General features: G+C 50.7%; 2 protein-coding genes across 2 annotated transcripts in view; one reads left to right on the top strand and one right to left on the bottom strand.

Moving 5' to 3' along the window:
* The window catches only part of CACNA1E (calcium voltage-gated channel subunit alpha1 E), a 318,389-nt gene that overhangs the window by 94,596 nt on the left and 196,076 nt on the right, over positions 1-27,717 (bottom strand). The window contains exons 9-12 of the mRNA XM_050963449.1: positions 6,627-6,742; positions 2,616-2,669; positions 1,821-1,910; positions 1,222-1,431 (exon numbers count right to left, since the gene is read on the bottom strand). Of these exons, the coding sequence (XP_050819406.1) occupies positions 1,222-1,431; positions 1,821-1,910; positions 2,616-2,669; positions 6,627-6,742 (470 nt within the window). The remainder of the gene's footprint in view (positions 1-1,221; positions 1,432-1,820; positions 1,911-2,615; positions 2,670-6,626; positions 6,743-27,717) is intronic.
* The window catches only part of LOC127055794 (2-5A-dependent ribonuclease-like), an 821,333-nt gene that overhangs the window by 642,460 nt on the left and 151,156 nt on the right, over positions 1-27,717 (top strand). The window lies entirely within an intron of this gene.

The following is a 27,717-nucleotide window of genomic DNA, read 5'->3' as shown; positions in this document are numbered from 1 at the left end:
AAGAACTTCTCCAAATTAAACTGCAGGGAAACTTTTGTAGCCCTGATGTAATTACTCCACAGCTGGAGTCTGGCCAGGACATGCAGTTATCAGCTGTACGCTTGTGAAAAGTGTCACAGGATCTTTCAGGAGCATTAGTGGCGAGGTCAGTTTTCCATATTGTCCAAAAGGTGGCTCTCATTAGAACCAGCTGCCATACCACATCATCTTGTGCTGACATCTCAGCAGACAGCTTCATAGACTTGAGCTGAATTCGTATTTGAATGGGAGTCTTTCAAGGTGTAGCAGGAGTGGTATACATTCAGCAGGTGTTACTCATCCTACCGTGTGAGTACTGAACAATGCCCCAGGAGCACTATGTTGCTGTCTGTAGGATGAAATGTAAAACTGAGGTTCTGATTATTCATGGCCGATAGTTCATGGCCGTCAGATCTACGGCAATTTTTTTAACTCTGATGCCCTGGACAAACTCTAATTGGGAATTATATTCTGTCTCCTTACAGTCCTCATTGGATTCAGTTGGCTGCAATACACTTCTCATTTGTGCCCAGAACTCTTGTGTAGTGTCATTGTTTCTATTAAACAATTCAAGGATGGCTGCATTTTTATGCTGGGACAAAGGATTCCACTTCAACCTATCTCAGAAGGGTGTTAATTAGTCTTTGTCCTTACATTATTACAGCAGGGTAAACTTATATTATGTCCCCACTTCACACTGATACAAAACAGTCACCTCTCTTGCAATCTGTATTGGATTTGAATGACATGAGTCCAATCAAACTCATTCTTGTTTATCTGCTGGAAGGGAAGCAGAACTGAAAATGATTTCAGTGATGATGAGCAAGACAGCGGGCATCAGTGGAAATGGGCTATGTACAATATTCAGGATGGCAAGCACGATTCTGATCTCCCTCCAGGTTCATGCAAGTCTGACCCCAATGACCTCAATGGAGTTCACTCCTGATTTACACTGAGGTGACAAGAGAATCATACCCAGTGCCGCCAACAGCTAAAGATCTTCCTGTAACAGGCTGTGAGTTGCTGCCCTCTCCAGTCCTCCTGGAAAGGCAGCAAACCATGCCATATGCTGATAGTCCTGGGGCTCCAAGCAACCATGTCTTACTTGCACAGATGGTTGACCCGTGGCCCAGGGGGGTTGGTGTTCTGTACAGCCTGTGTCACTGTAACACACCCAAACAAGGAGAGGGACCTGGAACTCACAGAGGAGGTGGGTGAGCCACGGAGGCTGGTTGTGATGGACAATGGCTACGCAGGCAGTGTTGAGAGCCACCAAGCTCAAGACGGTCCAATAAAACACTTGGGATTTCACCATATGGCGAACAGAGATGCGCAGAAGTCGCTCCTTGTGCCGGAAATAGGAGGCGCCATCCACTTTAGCACTCCTGATGCTGCCACGAGCGAGAGGGGTACCTGAGGGGGAGAGGCCAGAATTGAACAACGGAACATGGTGGTTTTGCTCAGCAGAGGACCTAACCAGGTCAAACTCCCTTCTGACCAGGGGATGGGAGGAATTATTTCCTCACTCAAGGGCTCCACTATGGCAGGATGGGCTTAACCTGCCAGCTCCTATACAAGCTCTGAAATGCAGCAGAAACAGTGTGGGGGCTCCATTCTCTGTGCTAACAACGAAGAGAAACATAAGGTCTTAACCCATATCCACTTTGGCTTTGCTCCCCTCAGGATTTTACAAGATGCTTCACATCATTAGAGGACTTGGGGGGAGGAGACTCTGGACTGACTTAGCATTGGGCTCTGAGAAAGAGTCTATCACACAGGCTGGCGAACTGGCCTCCACTCACCCACGGAGGAGATATCGACACAATGTTCTTCACTCGAGTCACGATTCACTGCTTCTGTCCGGTTCCTTTTGATGGTTGCTCTCCTGAGCACTGGAAATGAAGAAGAGGGGAGCTCTAGTTACCACTGCATCCAGGGCCAGCGCTTCCATTTAGGCGACCTAGACAGTTGCCTAGGGCACCAGGATTTGGGGGGGTGGCATTTTGCCGCCCTCGGCGGCAATTTGGCGGCGGGGGATCCTTCCACACTCCGGGTCTTCGGCGGCAATTCTGCGGCGTGTCCTTCACTCTCTCCGGGACCCGCCGCTGAAGTGCCCCGAAGACTGGGAGAGCGGAATGACCCCCCCCGCCGCCAAATTGCCGCCGATTGGGAGTGCGGAAGGACCCCCGCCTAGGGCGCCAAAAACCCTGGCGCCGCTCCTGACTGCATCTAAATGCTGCCCACAGACTGTTCGACTGACTCCTATCCAGGCTGTTACTTGGTACCCAGCTAACCCGGTAACCGGGGTCTCAGTAACTGAATGGGGCTGCCGTCCAGTTCCCAGCACTCTGTACTGAGAGAGGCTGCAGATTGGCTCCATGCTCTCTGGTATGTTGCACTCTCCCTAACCAGGAGAGGCTGCTGTCGAACCCCACTGCTCTAACATGATGGCCTCCTGTTAACTAGCAGAAACAGTTCCCAGCACTCCCCAAAATCATGTATCTGGTTCCCATTGCTCTAGTGAGTTAAACTGGAGGTTGTAGCTGGAGGCAGAAAAGGGAATGCAGCTACATTAGCTAGCTTATTGTTTTCCTTACCTTCCAAGGCTGATGTCCCAGCATTTTTATTCTCTTCAGCCAGCATTACTTCCTCTGCATAAAAACAAATGGTTTAGTAAATTGTCTCCAAGTGTCTGATATACCAGGGAATGAAAAGAAGAAAGCTCAGAGCACCCACAGACTTCACATCTGGTGCTCCCAGCCAGAGGGAGGAGGAAGGGCAGTGACGGAGAGAGACAGAGAACCCGTCAGAATCACAGAAATGTAGGAGTGGAAGGGACCTTGATACGTCATCTAGTCCAGTCCCCTGCACTGAGGCAGGACTCAGTATTATCCAGACCATCTCTGACAGGTGTTTGTCTAACCTGCTCTTAAAAACCTCCAGTGATGGAGATTCTACAGCTTCCCTCGGCAATTTATGCCGTGCTTAACCAACGTAACAGTTAGGAAGTTTTCCCTAATGTCAAACCTAAATCTCCCTTGCTGCAATTTAAGCCCATTGCTTCTTGTCCTGGCCTCAGTGGATAAGTAGAACTATTTTAACCATCTCTTTAGCACCACCTTCTACGTACTTGAAGACTGTTACCATGTCTCCCCATAGTCTTCTCTTCCTCAAACTAAATGAACCAAATTTTTTCAAGCTTCCCTCATATGTCATGTTTTCTAGACCTTTAATCATTTTTTTGTTGCTCTCCTCTGGGCTTTCTCCAATTTGTCCACATCTTTCCTGAAATGTGGTGCCCAGAACTGGATACAATACTACAGCTGAGGCCTTATTAGTGCTGAGTAGAGCAGAAGAATTACTTCCTGTGTCTTGTTTACCACACTCCTGCTAATACAACCAGAATGATATTTGCCTTTTTTGCAACTGTGTTACACTGTTAACTCGTATTTAGTTTGTGATCCACCATTGCCCTCAGATCCTTTTCTGCAATACTCCTTCCTAGGCAGTCATTTCCCATTTTGTATCTGTGCAACAGGTTATTTTTCTCTAAGCAGAGTATTTTTTATTTGTCCCGATTGAATTTCATCCTGTTTATTTCAGACCATTTCTCCAGTTTGTGAAGAGCATTTTGAATTTGTTTTGAAGGTGAAACAATGGAGGAAAGGCAACATTTATTATAGGAGAAAGTCATGTGGTGAAGTGGAATAGTTCCACCATATGACAGCAACATGAGATAACACACGATTAGTCAGGAGATGCTGCTACACTGCCATTAGTGTTGATTAGAACTGTACTAATGTGCAGTGGAGACTGGGAGCCATTCCATGGCTTCCTGCACCTTGTGAATGAGCAGATACGATTTGACAGCAGTGGAAAGAGTCAGCTACACAACACTACGTCAGCCAATTGGAAAGAAAAATGACTTCCAACCCACTGTCTTGCTGCCTCCTCCAAGAGGTAAGCTCTCTTAAAGGCCAACAAAGATCTTTAATAAGCAGAGCTGGGCTATATTTTTAGACAAACGTTTATTCATTTATTCAATGAAAAATGCAATTTCAGTTGACCTTAAACTATTCACAAATTTTGACACAAATAATTTTGGTTAGTCACAAAATGGCCATAAGAGGAAGTGATGGTCATGCTACCACCCTTCCATTATAGTCTTTCGCTCAGTGGTTAGGGCACTCCCTGGATTGTGGGAGATGCAGGTTCAAATCTCCACTCTGGAACAGACCCAAAACAGGATCTTTTAAATTCACCAAAAAATCTGAAAAATTTCAGATTAGGTTTAATGAGAACTGATTTTTTTATCCAAAATTCCTGGGTCTCCAAAACATGCCTGGAAATCTCCACTCTCCCTTGTAGGATTCCCAGTACGCCCTGCTTCCACTCAGAGCAGAAATACCATAGAAACAACTCTTCTTGTTGCATTTGGGGCTTCCTTTTCTGTCCCAGCCTGAACCAGGAAGCACATAGGCATGAACCAAAACCCTAGATCCAAACTCCCCTGAACACTGGAGAAGTCGGGAACTAGAACTACAGCCGAACTTTGTGGCTTAGGCTCACCTTGAAGTTAATAAAACTTCTGTGAATCTTCTGCAGATGGGTAGGGTTCTGTGGCCTGCTTTGTGCAGGGGGTTGGACTAGATGATCACATTGGTCCCTTCTGACCCTAGAATCTATGAATCTATGAAACACATTGTTGGTATAAGTTTTGAATGAAGGTGCAAGTCTTTTCTTATTTTATCTGAATCCACTCCTCAAATCCTATTTAAAACCCTTTCCTACACACCATGCCCTAAACAGAATCCTTTGGCTAAATTCTTCAGTGACAAATGAGGACATAAGTGACACACTGGTGACTAGTTAGAAAACAGGTGTGATATCCAAAGTCTATATCATGCCTATTTGGAAATCTATAGCTGTGCAGAAAAAGGCTTCATTTTCTTAGATTCAGTCACAGGTCGGGAGCTGGGGATGGAATTGTTCTCATCAAAAAAGTTCTCATCAAAGGGACCATGCATCCAGTCAGAAAACCCTGCAGGGGTGGAACTGGCTGGAAAGTGACTAACTGACCCTCACCTACTCTAATTTATGGCCCCACCATAGCAGATAACTTCAGAAAATGAAAAGCCCCACCCAGGCCTCTCAGTGTGGTGGGAAGTCCAACCACACAGGTTTTCAATATTTAACATATGGAATTGGCACCTCTATATAACTCATACATACACACACAAATCTTTGTTAGAGTGAAGTTAAGTGCATGCTGGTGGTTTGACTTGTATACGACTTTTCAGTAATGTGATAGTTAAAAGAAAACACAAAAAACAAACACTAGAAACCCAGGAAATTCAGGGTTAAAGTTAAACTAGAAACCCAAATCTCTGAACATATGAATGTTCACAGCTATGTTACCAAACTGCCTTAACTCTGCCCCCTGTATAGATGCTGACCTATCATTGGCCCTTCTTTGCATGCACAATATTAAAAATATGCTCCCCGGATGTGGGCTTGATAATCTGGTTTGTACGTCCCCTTTCCAACACAGCTGCTAAGTGCTACGTTGGTTAATCACACCTGCTGAGGCTGTTTTCCTGAGAGCTCCGATTTCATGATCTGAGGCTGGGAGGGTTGTGTGCATGGAGATGTGTTAGCTCAGTCACTGATGACACCTGGACAAACAGCTGCCCCATGGAAGCATTAGTGCCGAGATCCTCCTGTGCTCAGCAGCTCCCAGGATCAGCTCGTTCCTGAGGATGGGGAATGCTAGCATACTGACGGCAACCTGTCAGACTCCTTTCTGTGTGCTGTGCACGACTGCGAAGGTGGTCATACAGCAGTATAACCACTCTGGCTGCCATGCTGCAGTGACCTCTGTGCAGGCACAGGGATCTCCCTGGGGGAGCTCCCTGCAGGACTGGTGGGTGGAGGTTGTATGGAACACTAGAATTGTGGCCAAACTACTTAGCACTGAAGGATACATCTGAATTTCTGATTTCCTCAGGGCATCCATATGGGAGAAGGGCAAAAATCTTTTAGCTGTGTCATTGGGCAGCTGTGTTAATGGCCACTAAAGTTAGCTCCAATGCTCGTAAGGCTACCAAACACATTGTCCCACCCATTCCGCCTGGGATTTAGATCTGCCTTGTTTGCATGCCCAGTATCACAGTGTACCAAAGGAATACACACCTTAGCCAAATCCTGCCCTCACTTCTACCCATGTCACCTCCTTGGATGGCAGTGGACTTACGCATTTGTAACCAAAGGTGAAATGCAGCCCAACCATGGCACCTTTCATGCACTCTGGCCTCCAGCGTGCAATTCAATCACATGCGACTCAGTAGAACATTTTCTGCCCCGGTGAAATATTTTGTGGGGGAAGCGTGCAGCAGAGACAGTCTGGATGTGGGGGAGGGGCAGAGAACCGTATGGACCCACAAGCTGCACAATACGGAGCTAATTTATTAATCAGTGATGGCAGCCTCCGACTTCGCAGGCATCTGCTGAACTACAGAGTGAATGCAGCAGCTCCCCTCCCCTGAGCCAGTGGGGTCACCCCGTCATTCACATTCAAACACTGACCCTAGGCCTGCCACCAGCCTTACCTGCTTTGTCTATCCAGGCCCTATAGCCATTCAATTCCCGTTCGATCTGCTGCTGGCGACGCAGCTTCATGAAGGCTCTGCGGTTCTCCACTCGCTCTCGCTCTTTGGCAAATTCCCTGTAGACACAGAAGGGCAATGTTAGTTTTAGTGAAGAACCATGGCATGGCTGGGATAAGGGAGAGTGGTGTGTGTGTGAGAGAGAGGGAGAGAGAGAGAGCGAGCAGGGCAGCATGGCTAGGGTAAGGGTGTGTGTGTGCAAGGTGGCATGGCTGGGAACATGGTGTGTGTGTGCATGTGCGCAGAATGTTATGGTTGGGACCACTGATGTGTGTGTGCGTGCGCACACACACATGCAGGGTGATATGGCTGGAACCACTGGGGGGGTGTTTGCAGGGTGGCATGGCTGGTACCATGGTGCATGTTTGTGTGCATGTGTGCATGCAGGGTGGTATGGCTGGGACCATGGTGTGTGTGTGAGAGAGAGAGAGAGAGCAGGGCAGCATGGCAAGGGGGTGTGTGTGCAAGGTCGCATGGCTGGGACCATGGTGTATGTTGTGTGCATGTGTGCATGCAGGGTGGTATGGCTGGGACCATGGGGTGTGTGTGCGTGTGCACGTGCAGAGTGGCTGTCAAGGTTCCTTCCCCACTCTGAACTTTAGGGTGCAGATGTGGGGACCTGCATGGACACTTCTAAGCTTAGTTACTAGCTTAGATCTGGTGCACTGCCACCATCCAGAATTCCAGTGTCTGGAGCACTCTCTGTCCCCCCAAAACTTTCCCATCCCTGGGTTGCCTTGAGGGACTTCACCAATTCCCTGGTGAACACAGATCCAAATCCCTTGGATCTTAAAACAAGGAGAAATTAACCATTCCCCCTCCTTTCCCCCCACCAATCCCTGGTGAGTCCAGATCCAATCCTCTTGGATCTTAAAACAAAGAAAAATCAATCAGGTTCTTAAAAAGAAAGCTTTTAATTGAAGAAAGAAAAGTAAAAATCATCTCTGTAAAATCAGGATGGAAAATACTTTATAGGGTAGTCAGATTCATATAGCCCAGAGGAACCCCCTCTAGACTTAGGTTCAAAGTTACAGCAAACAGAGGTAAAATCTTCTCAGCAAAAAAGGAACATTTACAAGTTGAGAAAACAAAAATAAGACTAACACGCCTTGCCTGGCTATTACTTACAAGTTTGAAAGATGAGAGACTGATTCAGAAAGATTTGGAGAGCCTGGATTGACATCTGGTCCCTCTTAGTCCCAGGAGCGAACAACCCCCAAAACAAAGAGCACAAACAAAAGACTTCCCTCCACCAAGATTTGAAAGTATCTTGTCCCCCTATTTGTCCTCTGGTCAGGTGTCAGCCAGGTTTACTGAGCTTCTTAACCCTTTACAGGTAAAACAGACATTAACCCTTAAATATCTGTTTATGACAGTGGCACAGCTGGGACCATGGTGTGTGTGTGTGCAAGCACAGGATCGTATGGGTGGGACCACTGAGGTGGGTGGGTGGGAATGTGTGTGTGCGTGCAGGATGGTATGGCTGGGACCACTGGAGAGGCAGTGTGTGCAGGGTGGCACAGCTAGGATCATTGTGTGTGTGTCGGGGGGTGGGCGACGGAACAGCACAGCAGGGTCAGTGGCAGGGTTGGGACAGGGCTAGGCCAGTGCTGTGCAAGTTAGCCTAGTTGGGGTAGAAGGGTGGGCATGGGGCAGCATGGCTGGGACCGAGGAGGGGGACAGCTCTCAGGGCACAATGTGGGGTGGCGGGCTTCAAGGGATGGACAGAAGGATACCTGGTAGGACTGGGAGGAGAGCCAGCGTGGTGGAGGGGTGTTCACACAGCTGGCCAGCTAGGGCACAGGGAAGCCAGAGGGATGGCTGAGGCAAATGCAAACACTGCCCTCGGACTAAGGCACACAGAGGAAGGCTGGCTGGAGCAGATGGGTGGGATGAACAGATCTACTGAGCCAAAGCATCAGTATAACTGGGATGAAGGGGCCAATGGATGGGACCAAGGTCCAGATGGAGTAAATCTACAGTGCGGTGCATGGAGGGAGGTGAACCAGTAGGAAAAGTAAGAAGGGGTCAGTGTGGGAGAGAGGAATGAAACTGATGAATGTGCAATGAAATCCTCTTGTTCTCCAGCATCCCTGACCAGGGGCAGCCCTGCCCTGCATCAGTGCATGGTCCAGTGGGGCAGGTTATGGCCCAGGTACTAACCCAACTCTCCCTCCTCCCAGTGCTCACCAAGATCTCCCCCCCACTGACTCCTTTCAAAGGTGTGGAAGGCACAAGTGGGCGGGACATGCAGATGCTCTGCAGACTCCTTAGCATCCCTCCACTTGGATGGGAGGAAAGAAATAGCAGATGTGACCTGAGAAGGGGCATGTGCAGTGGGTGAAGAGCCAACACTGGGCAACTCCAGGGTGTGGGCAGTCTGGGGCAGATAGAGCCAGACCCTGCAGTGCTTGGTTCAGGAAGCCAGGTGAGAGCATTCCTGCTGCATGAGCTGATATTCGCTTGGCCCATCTCCTAGAGAGATGCTTAAAACTCCACTCAGTCACTATGTGCTGGCTTGTAGTATGCACAGCTCCTCTTTATACACACTGCAGTGTTGCTGGCGGGGGAGGGGGGACAGAATGCATTATTAAGACAAAATTTATTCCACTGCAGCTCTGCCATGTGCTCTGTGGATCTGTGCAAGCTGGGGAAGGCCGGGGTGCAGACATGAGAGGAGGGGAACCCCCCTTCCGGGCCCCACAGAGCTGACAGCCCAACACGGGAATGAGGCAGAGAATCAAAAATGACCAGTGTCACCCAGCTGAATATATTTTTCTGCCCTTGCTGCACGGCACTGACTGAGCGCTGTGATCCCACCCGGCCAAAGAGACTCTCCATCTCTCAGTCATGGAAAACAGATCGGGCAGATATTTCAAGTGTGCAGCTTCACAGTGCCTGGCTTCCCGGACCTTTCTGCCAGGAGAGCAGGGGTCAGGGCTCTGAAGGGGAGGGGCAGAGGGCCCCTTGGCATGCCACTTGACTCACTGACAGTTCATGGGTTTGCTCTGGATCAAGTGCCCAAGGGTTTATCCTTTGAGGCTATCCACATGACCTGTCTGCTCCCAGACAGCTCTCAAACACTGAGACTGGGTCCCTTCCCCCCTCAACAGGTCACCTAGGAAGGTTGTAGCAGAGCTGGGAACCCCAGCTCTCCTGAGTCCCAGTCCAGGGCCTTAACCACTGGATCATCCTACCTCTGTTGTCGTATTTCTTGTTCTTATTTAGTCACCCATTCCTTGTTTGAGGGAAGGCTGTTGATCACGTGTGCACTAGCACAGGGCATTGGGGGACATTTTCTAAGCCAAAAATACACAGCTATACATCTGGGCAGACCCTACGGTGGCTCGGCTGCATGGGAAGTCATTTCTTTTCCTCAGGTTTACTTGTACAGCACAGAGTGCACTGGGTCATTTGGTGCAATGATCATAATGCTCAAAGCTCAACTAAATCTGATCAGGTCTGGCAGCAGGAGCCCCTGCACAGCGATCAGTTAGGGGCAGGTGGGGAAAGGAAACAGAGGAGTAGCCTTTCCTATCCTAATACTCTACTATCTTTAAGAAGAAACAAACAGATTAGTAAGTTTCAAAGCAAGATCTGAGACACATAAGTAAGGGATGCCTCTGGGGCATTGCTAATGATCAGTCCTCCTGCTTCATAGTCTAAGCAGTTCCTCACTCAAGAGGCAGGAGGAGATTTCCCCTCTGTGGGATAAGGTAGCATGTCGGGGGCTAGATTTTCAAACAGAGCTCAGCTCCTGTTTAGGCACCTGCACAATTGGGCCAGGTTTTCCAGAGTTCAGCACCCAACACACTGAGCTGTTTTGAAAACCCTGGCCCAGTTTGTGGGTGCTGAGTTCCTTTGAAAATTCTGACTTGGGAATATATATATATATAGAGAGAGAGAGAGAGAGAGAGAGAGAGTGTGAGTGTGTCAGGGAGGGGTAGACCTTCCTCTGAAACGTCCAGCTTTGGCTGTGTCCAGAGAGAGGATGCTGGACTACTGGGTCTGGTCTGGTGTCTCCTATAGTTACTATCATAAAAGGAAACCACAGAAGCTAAAAACCTATGAGTGGATTCCCTTTGAACTTCAGCATACACCTATAAATATCAGGAAACAGAGTAAAAGCTGAGATTCCCTCCTTAACCCACCACCATTGTACTTGCATGCTGCTGGCTCACCACACTCTGGGAATCTCACCCTACTGCAATCCCTAGGCACAGCAGGGGACAGCTAGAGAAAATGGAGTTTCTCTTGTTTCTCTAGTTTACTCTTGACTGGTTAACCCCTTGATGGCACTAGAACAGGAGGCATTTGTGGCTGGAGACCTAACTACCAGGTGGGTTAACTCCCAGCTCCACGGCAGCCATGCCTGATGCAGGAGCTGCTCCTCCATTTCCACCCATCCCCATCCATGATGCACCTGAACGGAGGGTCAAAGGATTAATCTACATGAGAGAGAACTTCTAAAGGGTTTGTAGGGAGACCTCTCTCTCTGTAGAAACTGCTTTGCTTTAGTGATCAGCAATGCACGCTCCTCCAATTCAGTACAAATAAAGCTTTTGTGTATGGATTCAGGGTTTCACACTGTTGTCATAGTAACCCAGTGAGAAATGAACCCCTCCAGGATAGGCAAGCCTGGAAGATTCAAAGACATACTTAGGTACACACACAGCTCTACAAATCTACGCACATGAGTATTAATGTTCATATACTGGAACACACCCATCTGTATGCTTTGCACACCCACGTGCTGGACATACACAGACAAAGAAAAGCACACATACGCAGACATACTTGTGACCATACTAGCACATATATACACCATGCCCATCCTTCACAAAAGAAAACACGTACACACCTGAGGCTTCACACTCACGCCCCAGATTACTCAGACAGCATCACAGATATAGACCCTACCCAAATGTATAAAGACACATGAAAGAAATAAATCCATAAATACAATCTTCTGCAATCACACACATGATCAAAGACATACATGCAAACAATATGTATGCACACAAGCAGGAGAAAACACAAACACATATACACACCATGCACCCTGTGCAAAGCTGCATACATACATTTCCATAACTATATATAGATATACATATGCTAATACGCAAATAGAACTATATACCTATACATACATTCACTCAAAATGCATGATCATATGCTGACAATTCTGGTTCACATACTTGCGTACACACATCAGTGACCATATTCATAAGCAAACATGCACCCTTCCTGTATGCTGCTATACAGAATGACCACCATACCAATATGAACAAACATGCAGCACTACATGCACTTATGTATGTATGGACCAAAAGGTTGATGCAGAAATAGAAACATGGGAAAATATGCCAAATAATATACCTATGGAACTGAAATACACAGGCTCATACACATACTGCCTGCGGGCATGGCACACACATCAGTACAGGAACCATATGCATGGAAGCTCACATGACTACATACACTGTACAAAGTGATGCATTTGCTTTACACACCCACACATGCATGTTTAGTCATAAGCATAAGATGACACATGCACGCATACACACTATGTGTTGCCACTTGCATAGACACAATACTTTCAGGATATGAATCTACATATACAACCATTCACCTACGTAGACTCCCACTCTCATACCCACGGTGGGCCAAATTAATCTCCGCTGTAACTCCTTTGAAGGAAATGTATGCACATGCGTGAAATGTATGAATTCTGCATTATGCCCAGACACACATAGTGTCATAAACAGATAGCTAAGGGTTAATGTTCTTTTACCTGTAAAGGGTTAACACAGGGAACCTGAAACACCTGACCAGAGGACCAATCAGGAAACAAGACTTTTTCAAATCTGGGTGGAGGGAAGTTTTGGGTGTGAGTTCTTTGTTCTTTGTCTTGGGTCTGACCCTCTCGGCTCTGAGAGTGATTTTTCTGTCTCCTGGCTTTCTAATCTTCTGTTTCCAAGTTGTAAGTACAAGGATAGTAAGACAATAGGTTTATATTGTTTTCTTTTGTATTTACATGTGTGTAGTTGCTGGAATGTGTTAAATTGTATTCTTTTTGGATAAGGCTGTTTATTCATTTTTCTTTTAAGCAATTGACCCTGTGTATTGTCACCTTGATACGGAGACTATATATTATGTCCTTTCTCAATCTTTTTATATAAAGCTTTCTTTTTAAGACCTGTTGGAGTTTTTCTTTAGTGGGGACTCCAGGGAATTGAGTCTGCAGCTCACCAGGGAATTGGTGGAAGGAAAAAGTCAAGGGGAAAAACTCTTTGTGTTAGATTTACGAAGCCTGACTTTGCATACCCTCTGGGTGAGGGGGAGAGATTAAATCTCTTGGTACTTGTGTTTCCAGGACTGGAAGCAGGGAATCTCCTAGGGTCGTCCAGGGAGGGGAGCTTGGGAGGAAGTAACAAGGAAACAAGGGGAGGGGGTTATTTCCCTTTGTTGTAAGACTCAAGGCATCTGAGTCTGGGGGTCCCCCAGGGAAGGTTTTGGGGAGACCACAGTGAGCTAGGCACTATATAATCCCTAGCTGGTGGCAGCGATACCAGGTCCAAGCTGGTAACTAAGCTTGGAGGTTTTCATGCTAACACCCATATTTTGGATGCTAAGGTCCAGATCTGGGAAAAAATGTTATGACACATAGGCACACACATGCTGGTGTGTGGAATGTATACAAACACACACACTGAGTACACAGCTAAGGTAAGTGTAAGTCACAATACTTGAGCAGGTACAAAAGCCCATGATGCATGAAGAATAAGACACAAAGAAGTTTACTTCATATACTGCACCCCCCTTCTGGCCCCGCAGCATTATAATTACAGTATGAAAGAGGCATGATTATGAAAAACAAATGGCTGTGTTCCTTTACAAGACAAGTGTCTTACCCCTCTGAGATCCCAGCAGCCATCTCCCTCCCCAAAACATTCAAAGGAAACGAAAAGAATTGTATGTCTGCTTTTGAGGGAGTTTATTACCCAGGCAAAACCATTACACACTTAGCATTGTGTGGGTATTTTTTTTGTGGAAAAAAAAAAGTTCTGACAGTTCCCAGAATCCCTTGTTTAAGCATTTTTAATTCCATTCCAGGAAGGTTAAGTTTCCTGCTGGTCTGGTGTTCACATCAAACAGCTCTCCCGCTTCATCTGCGGACGTCAGACTAAAATGAGACCTTCTCTACTCCCACACTAGAGGAGGAGAGCATTGAGAGAAAAGGAGACTGAAAATGGGAGAAAGAGGGAAGGAGAGGAGAAAAGGAATGGGAGCAGGGATAAGAAAGACTCTTCAACAGCCAATCAGCAAATAGGCTCACAGCTCTTGGCTTAATATTTGGGAACAAGGTGTGTGTGCAGCATTGCAGAGGGCAGTAAAAACAATCTGTTCATTTCCTCCTGATCTCTGCTCACCAGCAGGTTCTGAGTGACACAAAAGAGAGAGATGCTCAACAAACTAAGGGGTTGTCTACATTGGACATGCTACAGTACTGCAGCTGCTTCAGTGTAGCCACTACCAATGCTGATGGGAGGGGTTCTCCATCCAGCTCCCACACAGCGACAGCTCTGTCTACACTGGGAGTTAGGTCAGCTTCGTTTCACAACCCTGAACAACGTAGCTGGGTTGAGCTAACTTTTAGTGTAGACCGGGCCTAAACTAATTTGGGTCAAAGGTTGGGCTACCACGATTCCCAGTTTGTTCTGCTGCTTGAGCTCATTACTTTGTTACAACATTGTTATGGTCTGATACCACCTCAGGGGGTAAAGCTTCATCTTCAGGGCCACGTAGCAGCCAGCAAACCCAACATGCAGGGAAAAAGACAGCAGAGCTGCAACTATCTTGTGAAAGTGAGCGCAAGTGGCTACCCTGCTTCTGCTGCAGGAAGCAGGTGTTTTAAGACCCACTCTCCTCCAGATGAAAAGCTCAGGTGAGCGGGAAGGAGTATCAGTTTCTGCAAGGTCCTGGCCACCACTAGGGGGATGAGCTGGCTAGGAAGTCTCTTTCTGGTTTTCATTCACTGAGTGCCAATAGTGGGCCTGCCACTGCACAAAAGATATAGGAGACACATCTTGGGTGAGATTCTTCGCTGGTGTACTTCAGCACCACTACAGTCAATAGGTTTACCCCAGCTGAGAACCTGGCCCCATCTCTCGTCCCTCTTCCCTGTTCCTGCCATCTTCTGAAATGCTTTGCAGCTCCTACTTTGGCTGTGTGGGTGGCCTTGCCTTCTTTATCTGAAGGAGCCGCTTGCTTAGCAAGAGCTGTCATAACTGCGCGACAATGGTGAAAGGATGGCAGCGAGCGTCTCAAGAGGCTCAGTCTGTTTAGCTTAAGAAGGAGAAGATTAAGGGGTGACTTGATCATGGTCTCCAGGTACCTATCTGGGAAAAAGACATTGGATAATGGGGGCTCTTCAACTTAGCAGAGAAAGGTGTAACAGGAGCCAATGGCTAGAAGTTGAAGGTAGACAAATTACAACTAGAACTAAGGTGCAGATTTTTAACACTGAGGGTAATTAGCCATGGGAACAATTTACCAGGGGCGGTGGCAGATTCTCCATCACTGCAAATCTTTAAATCAAGATGGGATGTTTTTTCTAATAGGTTAGTTCTAGTTCAAACAGGAGTCAATTTAGGGAAGTCCTATGGACTGTGTTATACAGGCGGCCAGACCTAGCCCTTCACAGTGTTCTCCTCTGGCTTTACAATCTAGGAAATGGATCCAAGAAGAAACCCAGTCAGAGAGGCAGTTTGGGAACGAAAACAGCTATTTTCAAGGACTCAATCCCTGGAGAAGCCAATGGAAACTTCCCCTTCTCAATCTCCCTTTCTGCAGCTTTCTTAGACACAGTGAGCTCGCACCCTCTCAGCACATGAGGCAGGACACTCCAGGGGTTTACACTGATGGTCTCTTTCTACTGCAATCAACCCCTTGTTTGGGAAGACCTAATTTAGGGGCTGATACTGAGAGAGGGCCTTCCTGGGTGTGGCAGGTGTTCAGCATGTCCAAGGATTGGGCCCAGGCCACTAATGCTCGATTTTCAAAGATAAAATTTGTCAGATTGAGAACCTCGAATATGGGCTAATTGCTTTTGTCCATTAGGAGGAGGGGGAAAAATAAGTCAAACTCAATGAAATGGATTTTTTCATTTCAAAGAGACACATTACCGAGCAGGGCAGCAGCGGAGGCTGGTGACATCTGAAAGTGGGTGGGCGAAATTGACAGATCAAGGATTGCTCAGAACCAATTTACAGCACTGGGTAAAGATAATGCTGTAGCTGAGTAAGAACTGGGCAGGCAACGCTAACTGACAGCCATTTAGAGACATTCCAAACCAAATGGAGGGGGGGCTTTTCAAAGGAGCCTAGAGGTGTGAGGTGCTCAACTCCCATTGGCATATCAAGGGCTTGTTTACACATACAATACGGTCATGGTGCAGCTTCACTGATGCAGCTCTGCCACTGTAGCGCTTAGTGAAGATGTTTCCTATGCCAACAGGAGACCGCTCCCATTGGCACAGGTTCTCCACCTTCCCGAGGGGCGGTAGCTGTGTTGACGGGAGAAGCCCTGTGATGCAGTAGGGACTGTCTGTGTGGGGAGTGGGAGAGCAGGGGAGGACTTTAGGAGATGGACGATGCCAGAGCCTGTAACCTGAGCTAGGTAAGGGAGGGGAAAGGTCAACACCTTTGCCCGGGAAGGGGACAAAGGAAGGGAGTGGCAGGAGGGAAGCAGTTTGAGTTTGGGCTTGGGGCTGTGTGGGCGGAATTCAGGGTATCCTAGCTAGGATCCAAGCACCCTGAAAGCCCAGAAGGACTCGGTGGAGGGGTCCTGACTGTGCCTGCAAGCTCTGCTGTAACCTGTGTTCCTGTTGTCCAATAAACCTTCTGTTTTACTGGCTGGCTGAGAGTCACTGTGGGTCCCAGGAAGAGGGGTGCAGGGCCGGACTCCTCCACACTCCGTGACAACTGGTGGCAGCGGCGGGAGATACTGCACCCCGTGGACGGCGCTTCCTGCAGTAAGTGACTGGGGAGCAGTAAAACGAAGGGGTGGTTAACCCCTGGGAGTGTGTGCCCAGTGAGAAGGACTTTGCAGTAACAGGGTCCCCCGGGGGATGCAGTGAGCGGTCCCAGGGGCGGAGGAGTCTGCAGCTCGACCCTGGCAGAGAGGTGGTGACCTCAAGAAGGGCTGGTGCACTAGGGGTCCCCCTGGAAACCGTGGGGAGCGGCGAGCACCCCGGCCTGTGAGTGGTCAGCAGGAAGATGTATGCCAAGCGGCGCAAGTGTGACCTGCTAGAGCTGTGCAAGCAGAGGGGGCTGCACCCAGGGAGACGCACCAAGGACCAGCTGATTGCCCAGCTGGAGGAGGGAGACCGCATGAATGAACGGAGCCCTGTCTCTGAGGGAAGCAGCCGAGCAGATGCAGCGCAGGCACCAGTGTCTGTCCCCGCTGGGAGTGGTCAGCCGGCGGACGAGGGCTTCCCGAGACCCCCCCTTCCTAGGCGTAGAGGAAGGGCGGGGAGGAGCCCAGTGTATACCGAGGGCACCGTGACACCCCCGGCCAGCAGGGGATCCTCCCGGCGACGCTCGGCATCCGTGGAGCGGATGCGGCTGGAATATGAAAGGGAGCTGAGACGGGAGGAGCTCGAGTTAAAGAGGTGAGAGCTGGAGGAGAAGGCGAAACAGCGTGAACATGAGGAGAACCAGCGTAAACATGAGGAGAACCAGCGCCAGCGAGAGTGGGAGGAGAAGGAGAAACAGCGTAAACATGAGCTGGACCTGGCCCGGCTGAGGAGCAGTGAGGCTCCGGCTGCGGTGAGTGAGGGGGGACCCAAGCCTACAAAGAGCTTTGATAAGCACTTGCTGCCCTGGCGTAAGGAGGGGGAGGACATAGATACCTTCCTGACGGCCTTTGAGAATGCCTGCGAGCTGCACAGGGTTGACCCTGCAGACAGGATCGCAGTTCTCACCCCCTTACTGGACTCCACAGCCGTGGAGGTGTACAGCCGACTGAAAGGGGCGGAGGCAGGGGACTACGAACTGTTCAAACAGGCCCTGCTCCGCGAGTTTGGGCTGACTCCTGAGATGTACCGGAAAAAGTTCCGGAGCCAGCGTAAAACCCGTGAGGTCACATACCTACAACTGGTCAACCGGGCGCAGGGGTATGCCCGCAAGTGGACAGCTGGGGCCCAAACTAAAGAGGACCTGCTTGACCTATTCATACTGGAGCACCTGTACGAGCAGTGCCCGTCCGACCTGAGGCTGTGGTTGATGGACCAGAAGCCGGAGAACCCGCAGCATGCAGGCCAGCTGGCCGACCAATTTGTGGACAGTCGGGCAGGGGATGGCAGGGAGGAGTCTCGAAGGAGCAGGCCTGCCTCAACGCAGAGAGAGAGTCAACATGGGACCTCCCAAAGGGGGCCTATGGAGAACCCCCCCAAAAGGGGAACATCCAGCGGCAGGTCCCTCCGACCCACTCAAGGGGACCCACGAGATATGGGCTGCTATCGCTGTGGCCAACGAGGTCACATACGGGCCCAGTGCCCCAAGCTCAGGGACAGACCAAGCAGACCCAACCCACAGAGGGTGGACTGGGTAAAAACCCAATCGGAGGAGGGGCTACATTCCCAGGAAAGGGAGGTTGGCAACATACCACCTATGGATGCTCCCGGTTCCGGGTTTTTGGTTTACCGGGTGGGCGCGGGGCTGCCCCTCCGGAAAGAGTGCATTGTTTCCCTGGAAGTGGATGGGAGGAAGGTCACTGGGTACTGGGACACGGGCGCAGAGGTGACGCTGGCCCGGCCCGAGGTGGTGGCCTCAGATCGGATGGTGCCCGACACCTACCTGACCCTGATGGGCATGGGCGGGACCCCATTAAAGGTACCCGTGGCAAGGGTACACCTGAAATGGGGGGCCAAGGAGGGCCCCAAAGATGTGGGGGTACACCAATATTTGCCCACTGACGTGTTAATGGGAGGGGACCTTGAAGACTGGCCTAGTAACACCCAGAGTGCCCTGGTCGTGACTCGTAGTCAGAGTCGGCAAATGGCACTGCACCCCGAAAACAGGGAAGGTACTCGACCTGAGGTACAGGACCCTAACTCAGGGAGCGGGGAACGCCCAGGGGCACGGTGCAGAGAGGCTGCGGCCTCAGACCCAGCCAGCAAGAGAGAGCCGGTCCCCATTCCTGTCCCAGCTGCTGAGTTCCAGGCCGAGTTGCAGAAAGATCCCTCCTTGCGGAAGCACAGGGACCGGGCTGACCTTAGTGCGGTACAGACCATGAGGAGAGGTTGCAAGGAGAGGTTCCTGTGGGAGAAGGGGTTCCTGTACCGAGAATGGGCTCCCCCAGGGGAAGTAGAGTCATGGGGGATCAGGAGGCAGCTGGTGGTTCCCCAGAAGTTCCGTCACAAGCTGTTGTACCTGGCCCATGACATCCCTCTCGCAGGGCACCAGGGAATCCGGCGCACCAGGCAGAGGCTGCTACAGAACTTTTACTGGCCTGGGGTCTTTACCCATGTCCGACAGTACTGCCAATCCTGTGACCCCTGCCAGAGGGTGGGGAAGGCCCGGGACAAGGGGAAAGCGGCTTTGAGGCCTTTAACCATCATAGAAGAACCTTTCCAGAAGGTGGCCATGGACATAGTGGGACCTCTCAGCAAGATGACCCGGTCAGGGAAGAAATACATCCTGGTGGTGGTGGATTTTGCCACTCGCTACCCCGAGGCGGTGGCCTTGTCCTCTATCGAAGCAGACACAGTGGCAGATGCGCCGCTGACAATTTTCAGCCGGGTGGGGTTCCCCAAGGAGGTCTTAACGGACCAGGGGTCCAACTTCATGTCGGCCCTGCTCCGGTCCTTATGGCAGAAATGTGGGGTCCAGCACAACTGGGCCTCAGCGTATCACCCCCAGTCCAACGGGCTGGTAGAAAGGTTCAACGGGACGCTGAAGATGATGCTAAAAACATTTATGAACCAGCATCCGCAAGATTGGGACAAGTACTTACCTCACCTGCTGTTTGCGTACAGGGAGGTACCCCAGGAATCTACCGGGTTTTCACCTTTCGAACTGTTGTATGGAAGGCGGGTGAGGGGGCCCCTAGACCTGATGAGGGACGAATGGGAGGGGAAGGCCTCTCCCGAGGGAGAGTCAGTGGTGGAGTATGTCCTGACCTTCCGGGAAAGACTGGCCGAGCTCATGGGCCTGGCCAGGGAGAATCTGGCCCGAGCCCAGAGGAGGCAGAAGGTCTGGTATGACCGCACAGCACGAGCCCGTGCCTTCGCCACCGGGGATCAGGTGATGGTTCTTATCCCCGTGAGGAGAAACAAACTCCAGGCCGCCTGGGAAGGGCCCTTCAAGGTTATCAAGCAACTGAATGAGGTAAACTATGTGGTGGAGCTGTCAAATCGGGCACATCACCGTCGGGTGTACCATGTGAACATGATGAAACCATACTATGACAGGGGGAATGTGGTGTTGGCCGTGTGTGGACATTGGGAGGGGCAGGGAGATGACCCCTTAGTGGATCTATTCCCTGGGACAAAAGCTGGTTCCCCCCTGGAGGCGATTCCCCTCTCTGAGCAACTGACCCCGGGCCAGCACGCTGAGATCAGAGGGGTGCTGCATCTGTACCGACAGCTGTTTTCCAACCAGCCTGGACGCACTAATTTGACTGTCCACCGGGTGGAGACGGGGTCACACCCCCCTATAAGATGCTCCCCTTTTCGGGTCACTGGTAAAACTGCCCAGGATCTTGAAAGAGAGGTCAGGGACATGCTGGCTTTGGGGGTGATCCAGCCGTCTTCCAGCCCTTGGGCCTCGCCAGTAGTGCTGGTTCCCAAGAAGGATGGGTCAATCCGGTTCTGTGTGGACTATCGAAAGCTCAATGCCATCACCGTATCTGATGCCTACCCTATGCCCAGGCCTGACGAGCTCCTAGACAAGCTGGGAGGTGCACGGTACCTCACCACTATGGATCTTACCAAAGGCTACTGGCAAGTGCCGCTGGACGCAGATGCCAGGCTGAAATCGGCCTTTATCACCCCTCTGGGGCTCTATGAGTTTTTGACCCTGCCCTTCGGCCTCAAGGGAGCGCCGGCCACCTTCCAGCGCCTGGTGGATCAGCTACTGAGGGGGATGGAGAGTTTTGCCGTGGCGTATATTGACGACATCTGCGTCTTCAGCCAGACCTGGGAGGACCACGTGTCCCAGGTTAAACAAGTCCTGGACCGACTCCGAAAGGCTGGGTTAACAGTAAAGGCTGAGAAGTGCAAGGTGGGGATGGCTGAAGTATCTTACCTGGGCCATCGGGTGGGGAGCAGCTGCCTGAAGCCGGAACCAGCCAAGGTGGAGGTGATCAGAGACTGGCCTGCTCCCCAAACCAAAAAGCAGGTCCAGGCCTTTATTGGGATGGCGGGGGTACTATCGAAGGTTCGTGCCCCACTTCAGTGCCATAGCCGGCCCCATCACTGAACTGTGCAAAAAGGGGAAGCCAGACAAAGTGATCTGGACTGAGCAGTGCCAGGAGGCTTTCCGGGCGCTGAAGGAGGCTCTGGTTAGCGACCCAGTTCTGGCAAACCCAGATTTTGACAAACCCTTTATGGTGTTCACCGATGCCTCAGACACGGGACTGGGGGCGGTGTTAATGCAGGAGGATGAAAAGGGGGAGAGACACCCCATCGTGTACCTGAGTAAGAAGCTGCTACCCCGGGAACAAAGCTACGCGGCCATCGAGAAGGAATGCCTGGCCATGGTGTGGGCCCTTAAGAAGCTAGAGCCATATCTCTTTGGGCGACACTTCACCATGTACACCGACCACTCTCCCCTGACCTGGCTGCACCAGATGAAAGGAGCCAACGCCAAGCTCCTGAGGTGGAGCCTGCTCCTGCAGGACTATGACATGGACGTGGTCCATGTGAAGGGAAGTGCCAACCTGACAGCGGATGCGTTGTCCCGGAGAGGGGACCCTGAACTTCCCCAGGTCACTGGGCAGAGTGACCCCGCTCAGTTCAGTCTCGAAGGGGGGAGAGATGTGATGCAGTAGGGACTGTCTGTGTGGGGAGTGGGAGAGCAGGGGAGGACTTTAGGAGATGGACGATGCCAGAGCCTGTAACCTGAGCTAGGTAAGGGAGGGGAAAGGTCAACACCTTTGCCCGGGAAGGGGACAAAGGAAGGGAGTGGCAGGAGGGAAGCAGTTTGAGTTTGGGCTTGGGGCTGTGTGGGCGGAATTCAGGGTATCCTAGCTAGGATCCAAGCACCCTGAAAGCCCAGAAGGACTCGGTGGAGGGGTCCTGACTGTGCCTGCAAGCTCTGCTGTAACCTGTGTTCCTGTTGTCCAATAAACCTTCTGTTTTACTGGCTGGCTGAGAGTCACTGTGGGTCCCAGGAAGAGGGGTGCAGGGCCGGACTCCTCCACACTCCGTGACAAGCCCTCTTGTTGACATAGTACTGTCTATGCCGAGGGTTAGGGTGGCATCACTCAGGAGTGCAGATTTTCCACTCCCCTGAGCGATGTAGTTATACTGACGTACATCTGTAGTGTAGACCAAGCCTCAGATAGAGGAGATGGAGGAGGGAGTTCTCTATGACCTTCCATTTTCCCCTTCAAATACCTCTGACTGGACAAACCCAGCCAAGAAAGGCTGAATCTCTTTGTCTCTGCGGGTACCCAGATCCGGCAAGCCAAGGAAGTGTTGGGTGCACTGAGAGCATCAGGCAGTCCTGGCTGCCCCATTCTTAAAACAATGGCTGGATAGCACGCACACCCCTCAACACACTCCAGCCTGCAGGCCAAACTGCAGCCCATGAACAGAGCCCCTGTTCCTAGCATGGGTGATATCCCATAACCCTCCCTCTCTGGTGGGTGAAGGACAGCTGGTCAAGCTTAGCACTGGCTTAAGGAGGTGAAAGCCCACTGATGTCAGCGGAATGATGTCCACTTACGCACTGAGGCTGAGGGTGCCTCTGTAAAACTGACGCCATTCACTAGTGACTGAGAGAAACACTGAGGGTTGTGACAGGGAGCACAGGAACTCTGTTAAGCAGGGGCTAGGGAGAAGCATGCCATCTGCCCCACACAGGCGGGCACCATAACAGCGTGCCCAGTTTGTCTGGGCATTCGGAGCACAGATGGTACAATTCCTCCCTTCACAGTTAATTCTCCTTGCTGCTCTCCAGTACAACCGTGGCATTTCTTTCATCTGCTCTGAGAATCTCTTAGGTAATATCTGCCACCAGGAGACAGACATCACTAGACGCCCTGACCGTCAGCAACGGGGACTGTTTCCCCTTCCCTGCAAGCACATATGCTGTACAGGAGAGAGAGAGATTCTTCTGATAAATCAGGGTCCCCAGGTCTGTGCGTGAAGAGCATAGAGGGATCAGCGGAAGAAGTGTCTTCAGATTTAAAAAAAAAAAGTCTCACCATGACAATTGGCTCCCTTTTTGGTAGATGCATCGAAGAAGCCAAGGGTTGCATGGAGATTGAAATCCTCTGGGATCCTACAGGTGCTTCCCTCCCTTTCAGGGTTGGTGCACACTTGCAGATCAATGAGCACTGGTAACGCTATCCATTCTGTGAACAAAGAGCTTCCATATCCAAGGCCACTGATCCAACACCTTTCAGAAGCACCAAATGCACCACTGACAAAAACAAATAAAACCTCTCTGAATCCCAGTCAGGCCAGCTCTTTGGACTCCACTTCACCCTTAACATAAAGTGGTTTGGAAGCTAAAGCTGAGATGTGCACAGGGAGTTCTCAAGTCAGATCTTGGAATCTAGTTTCCAGATAACGTTATGGAGGGTTCACATCTGCCATGGTAAAAGTGGACTGGCATTTTTGCAGTCTAAGTCAGAAGTGGGCAAACTCTGGGTCACATCCAGCCCGCAGGGACGTCCTGGTCAGCCCCTGAGCTCCTGGCCCAGGAGGCGAGCCCCTGGTCCCTCCCCCTGCTGTCCCCTCTTCCCCGCAGCCTCAGCTCTCTCGCTCCGCCGCCAGTGCAATGCTCTGGGAATCGGGGCTGTGAGCTCCTGGGGCAGCACAGCTGCAGAGCCCTGCCTGACCCAGTGCTCTGAGCTGCATGGTGGTGGCATGGCCCAGCTCTAGCCAGCTGGTGCAGCTGTAGTGCCACCAGCCACTGGTGCTCCAGGCAGCGCGGTAAGGGGGCACAGAGCAGAGGGGGTTGAATAGAGGGCAGGAGAGTTCCGGGGGGTTGTCAGGGGTCGGGGGTGTGGATAGGGGTTGGGGCGGTCCGGGGAGGAATAGGGGGTTGAATGGGGGCAGTGGTTCCAGGGGGACAGTCAGGAAGGAGGGGGTGGTTGATGGGATGGCAGGGGGCAGTCAGGGGCAAGGGTTCCGGAGAAAGTCAGGGGACAAGGAGAAGGGGCCATCAGGAATGAGAGGAGGGGTTGGATGGGGCGACGGAGGGCAGTCAGGGGTGGGGGTCCGGGGACAGGGAGCGGGGGAGTGTGGATGGGGCAGAGGTCCTGAGGGGGGTGAGCGCAACAGGGAACAGGGAGGGTTGGATGGGACAGGAGTCCTGGGGGGGCGGATAGGAGGTAGGGGCCAGGCCACATCCCCCTCCCCTAACCAGCCCTCCATAGAATTTCCGAAACCCGCTGCAGCCTCCAGGCCAAAAAGTTTGCTCGCCCCTGGTATAAGTCCTGCTCCCAGGTTCCACCTATGTCCATCAATGTCCAGTGAGCTCTTGTAGAAAGATGGCAAGTGCTTTTCTGCTACACTATTCTTTCCAATATATTTGTCTAGTTGTGTACTTATACTTCAGTTATCACTGTGGCATCTGAGCTTCAAACTCGGGTTATTATTGAGGGAAAGCTATGGCAAACAGATGGACGCACAACTGACCAAACTTGGGCGGACTGTAGGTTTAAACCAAGACTTCAGTGGTAAAAACATGGGCCTCTCCCACTTGAGCTAAAGGATTAACTCCATTAATTGACAGCGGTCGCAAACTCAAACTACTTTTGCAGAGCAGCCATTAGAGGGGGACAAAGAACCACTCCATTCTAGTGTGGGTTACAAAGGCAATGAAATGGAGGCCACTCAACTCTTATTAGAGGAAGTTCCATTGCTGTAGGCCAGCCAACAACAAGACTCTCTCTTGGTCCCCTAGTTGGTATGGGGAGTTGCACTGTCCCTGAGCGGAGCAAGAAAAAAAAAAAAAGAGTACCATGAAACGTCAGGACAAATTGTGTCCTGACCAAAGATCAGTCAGGACGTTGGACAAATGCCTAAATAAACGTCTGGTCACCTTAGGTCCAGCCCATTGACCACTTTGAAGGTTAAGTTCAGGAATTTTAACAACCTGATATTTGATGGGGAACCAGAGCAGTGACTGGAGCACCAGACTGATGTATTCATGTTGTCCTACCCAGGTCAAGAGGCAAACTGCTGCAGATGTTGCACCCGCCAGAGCTTTTCAGATGTCTACTTTCATTTCCAGCTACAGTGTGTTGCAATAATCTAGCCTGTAGGTCACAAATGCATGGCTCACCAGATCTAGATCTGTCAAGATAGGTCATAATCTTCTTGCCAACTGCAGGTAGAAGGTGGCAGTTTCAACAGCTGCTGCAATTTGGGTATCTAATATCAGTAAGGAGTCTAAGAGAACTCCTAGGCTTTGTATGGTATACGATGGGTGGGGAGTGGAACCCTCTGAGTGATGATATGGTATTGTCAAGGTCTTGTATGTGTCTCCCTCTTCCCATCCGCATTCCTCTATCTTGCCTGGGTTTAGCTTAAGATAGCTGTCCTTCCCCCAGGAGCTGATTTCCCTCAAACATGGGGAACACTAGCAATTGGTGCTATTTAAGTTTGATGTGAAGGAGATACAGAGCAGGGAACGTCATGTGCATCTTGCTGCCATCAAAGATCATGGTGTCTTTAGATCCTCACCAATATAAGCCAATGTAGTGCCACTGACTTCAGAAACTTTGGGCGCTATTCTGAGCTCTTCCAGTGTCTTCTACAGCCTTGGGAAAAAAATCACATAATCTCCTTGTGCTTCAATTTCCCCCATCTTCAAACTGAGAACAATTGGACCCCACTTTTTCAGGTGCTTAGAGATCCTCAGTTGAAAAGCACAGTATAAGTAAGTACTAAAGCTGAAAACTACTGGGGAAAATTGCCCGTGAATATTCATGCAATTACAAAAGCAAATTTTGATTCAACTGCATTCACCACCCATTCATGTTCGCTTCCTGGGAACATTCAAGTGCTCAAATTGAATACTTCATTAGTCACCTAAAGTGAATTGTATATTTGAGCATCAGATTCACAATTCATGCTATTTTGGTTCTATGACACCCTGTCACAGAACACTCACAATGGTCTACATTTTAAAAAGTGACCAGTAATTTTAGTGCCTCAATTTTGGGTGCTCATCTTGAGTCGCCTTAAAGGGGACTGATTTTCTGAAGTACTGAACACCCAATCTCTTAAAACCAGGCCATTTAAGCAGTCTCAAGTTGAACGCTCAAATGCTGAGACCAGTACCGGGTTTATAATGGTGCCAGTGGTGCCCTAGCACCAGGCTCACATTCAAAAGAGGCCCCAGCCTGGCTGCTCGAATTTGTGCTGCTCTGCGAGCCACCAGCTCCTCTCTACCCTCTGGCCCCCCCTCTCCCTCCTCCTCCCTCGCTCGCTGCTCTTGGTCCACTGACTCAGGACTTCTCTCCACCCCCTGGCCCCACCCGCCAGCTCCTCTCCACCCCCTGGCCCTCCTCTCACCCACTGCTTGCTCCTCTCAGCTGGCTGGCTGAGGGCTCCTCTCTGCCTCCATCACCAGCAGGCAGCAGACCGTCACAAGGCCTAGTGCCTGGGGGTGCCCAGCCCAGTCCAGGCTCTAGTCCTGCAAATACGCACTTGCGGGTTTCCTAGCCAGGCTCCGTTAGAGACTCTCCTTGGGCCCCCTTGCTCTGGCTCCCTGCCCAGCCGCTGCTGCTTCCCTACAAACCCCACACAGAGCAGCACCAGCTGTGATGTCTGGCAGGTGCAACCTGTTCCATATGTGGCTCTGCCCAAGCTTCCTGGGGCTCCCACCCCCTGAAAGAGCCCAGCCATCTCTGGCTCAGGACCTTTCCTCTTACCTGGGCTGTACAGTGGGGAGAGGGACATACAGTGGGGAGGGGCTGAAGGAGATGTAGTCCCTTGCTTTGCAGATCCATCACCCTGGGAAGCAGGGGGTGGGGAAATGGGGTTTCTGAGCAGTGGGATGGGAAGCTGAGCAGACTTGGGGGAAGAGATGTTCAGCTGGCAATAGTCAATGGAGGAGACACCCAGCCCTTCCTGCTGTAACCACTAGAGCCCACTCCTCCCGCAGGGATGGTGAGAGAATCCAGGAATCCTAACTCTGAGTCTCTCCCGTCTACTATGACCAAATTGCACTGCCTCCCAAGAGATGTGAGTGCCCAAGTGTGCATCTAAATCACAGAAAAAAGTATGTGAGAAGGAGCACTGACACCGATGTGGCTGATCCATGACCTTAACACGGGGATTCATTAACTCAGTCAGTCACATGTACAGAGCAGGTCTGATTCCCTCAAGCAGGGGCCAGACACACACTCTCCAGAACTGGCTGGCCTATCTCTGCGCAAAGATCTTTGTCTCGCCCTATCTCTGATTCACAATGAAATATCCACCCTGCTTCAAGCCAGAGTGACCAGTCTCTCTGCTCCTTCCACCTGCATAGTCCTGAATCGCTGTTGCCTGGTGTGTTACAAATGTAGCTTGGCTGGGGCCACAGCTGCCAAGCAAGCAGCACCCATTGTGGTCCCTCTCCTGCACACTCATTGGGCGACCCAAGTGGAACCACCCAGCCCAGCCACTTTCTGCCTGGATCTTGAGACTTCGGGGCTGCAATTGTGTTAATGACACAGGCCCAGGTGGGTTTGGAGCATTCCCCTGCCGGAGCCTGTGACAGCACGTTTGCAGAGACACAGAGCCAGCATCTTTCAAACAATGCAGCATATATTTTCCCCCACGGTTCTGAAGCACTTAGGA

Source organism: Gopherus flavomarginatus, chromosome 7, assembly GCF_025201925.1.
Source record: "Gopherus flavomarginatus isolate rGopFla2 chromosome 7, rGopFla2.mat.asm, whole genome shotgun sequence".
Classification (NCBI taxonomy): domain Eukaryota; kingdom Metazoa; phylum Chordata; order Testudines; family Testudinidae; genus Gopherus; species Gopherus flavomarginatus.
This window is presented reverse-complemented; position numbering and strand designations above follow the sequence as displayed.